General features: G+C 32.5%; 1 protein-coding gene across 1 annotated transcript; it reads left to right on the forward strand.

The window, feature by feature from the left end:
• Positions 1-153: 153 nt before the first annotated feature.
• LOAG_14510 (hypothetical protein) lies at positions 154-1,124 on the forward strand (the record flags this gene model as incomplete). Its single annotated transcript, XM_003150006.2, has 4 exons — positions 154-314; positions 398-600; positions 760-929; positions 1,053-1,124. Coding segments are annotated over 4 exons (606 nt in total), but the record flags the coding sequence as incomplete, so codon positions are not given.
• Positions 1,125-2,567: the final 1,443 nt, after the last annotated feature.

Consider the following 2,567-nt stretch of genomic DNA (forward strand, 5'->3'; position numbering starts at 1 on the left):
GATGAGATAATATCATTTATGGAAATAGAAAGCTAGAATCTATAATAGGAAGAAAGCTCAACTTCGGTTATGGAGGAGAAAATTGGAAGCTATAAATCTAGCTGTTCTTAACACAATACTTCTCATATTTGTCGAAGATGAATTGGATTGCAGGTATCTTTATTTGGGCTGCTCAGCAACGGTTTCTCACTTTACATAACACGTACGAGATCACTCTTCCGCAGTGCATTTGGAGCTCTATGCAGCAGCTATCTAATTTGCAACTTAGAAGCCATAGTTTTACTTTTGATATGGTGTACTATCGTCTTAAGCGTGTAAGTTACGGTTGCTTTATGAAAAAATTTACTTCGTTCACTCACAATTTCTTAATTACCTTGTTTGAAAATTTTTAATTTAGAAAACCTCCAACATTATCGTCATCAACAATTTTTTCCATACGACGTATTGGTGAACGGAGCGTGGTTTGGATCGCTTTTTGTCGATTGTGCGCTATTGCATATCCAATAAAATACAAGGAACTATGGTCAGAAACAAAGGCTTTCGCTGCTGGAATCTTTTCATGGACAGTAGGGACGTTCTTGTGCATGTTACAGTTATATAGTAAGTTTATTACAAGCGAAAAAGATTCTGACAATTATCAAACACTAAAAAACTTGGTAATATTAGATAATTGGCATTTCCAAATGAGAACTTTCATTAGAATTCTAAAAACAAGGATTAGACGCTTTTAATATTTCATTTAACCAATTCTATTTGCAGAAGGATGCTCATTTGTATTTAATGGAAACTGGAACCATATCTTTTCCTACCAAAATTCCTTCTATGGTAAAATATGTGCCTGCACTGATACCATAATATCGATAGGAATAATAGCGGCAACGGGATGCATTGATTTCATTACCTTAGTAAAAATACTTGAATATCGCAGGGTAAGTCTACTTCTGATAAGTGATTCATTGCATGTTAGCATCAGCAATAAGGTAAACCTTCAGGTCAATGCGTAGGTCAGGTTAAAAATATTCACTTCCAAGCACCTTTTTCTTCTATTTCAGACAATTCGAGAAAATAAGGTTTTCTCCGTTGTTAGTGTTATCAAAGAACGAGACGTGTCATTCTTCAAACAGGTAATATTATGGTCGAGTAGGCAAGCTTGCTTGAAAATCAGAATCGCTAAAATCAGCCTTATATCCATGTTTAAACATGAGAATTATAGGTATTAGTTTCAAGTGTTACTAATTTGGGGATGGAAAGTCGCGTTAACACAGTTAGCACAATTATGAGGATTTTGTGCTGTAATCTTGAAATCAACAAAATAGCAAATTGATAAGGTTAAAATTATCTTTACAGTCATGTATTCTCAACTCACTCTACGTGGGATGCGTTATCATGTTCAGGACCAATTCGTATTTCTTCACCGACAAATGGTTACTGTTCGCATCGGGTACAATCCCATTAATTCTGATGCTGTCATTAGACAGGTAATGAGTTATTTGCTGACTTGCTGATCGGATTTGATGAATGCAATCGTATCATTTGCTAATAATAAATTCGCCTTATGAATTATTGTACGGGAAATGTTTCTGGTCGTGCTTGGGATTTATTTTCTGGAAAACGTGAAGAATTTAGCCTATTTGACAGCTTTTTTCTCCTTCATTTCACCATTATAGCTTTAACATTATCTTTAATGTCATAGCATTTTTATGAATATCAGCAAATGCCATCATTTACATTTCGTATTTATTTATTATCCATTAATTGAAAGGTATTGTGTAATTTTTAGTTCATTTCTATTGATTTCCTACTGGATGGCAAATCGCATGAAATCTGATTTTCATAGAACGGCGACATCAGTTTTACACGTCGATAACCTGAAGAAATTTTCAAAGTGGTGAATTTTCAAAATCTTTTTATCGTTTTATGAACAACCGAAAATGTCAATTCGTGAACAAATAAATAAAATTCAAGAAATTTGTTACTTGTTTGGAAAGGTTACAAACTGAACGCTTTTGCCAGGCGTATTCTGAAGAAAAGCGAGATAAGTGTCTATGAGATGATTACGAGCATCAAAATCTGCGATTTTGGTCAGATTTGCTCAAAATCCTTTATGTATGCAAAACTTCCAACAAAATTCAGGTTTTTAACTTTTGACTTTTTAGCTCTTTTTCTAGACATAAACTGGTGCTTTTTTATTTGGACAGAAGTTTTTATATTAATAATTTCGACTATTGTATTGGAATTTATCTCTGAGGACATTTAAAATGTCGTAAAAAAATGAGATTATTGCATTGAGATTTCTCAATAAAATATGATCTTAAAAACAGCTTTTAGTCGAGTTTTTGTGTCTAAAAGAAAACAAATAGCGTTTCGAGTTCGAATGCAAAAAAAAAAAATCTACAATACATATTTAATTAAATATAACCGCAGTTTTCAGATTCTAAATGACAACTGAATGGATTTTCATCAAATTGTTCAGGCAGAAATAAAGCACGTAAAAAGTTAAAAAGAATGAAAAAGAGAAGAAGATTATTATTATTATTACTTTTTAATGTGATAATATTATATACTAA

Source organism: Loa loa (assembly GCF_000183805.2).
Source record: "Loa loa unplaced genomic scaffold supercont3.816, whole genome shotgun sequence".
Classification (NCBI taxonomy): Eukaryota; Metazoa; Nematoda; class Chromadorea; order Rhabditida; family Onchocercidae; genus Loa; species Loa loa.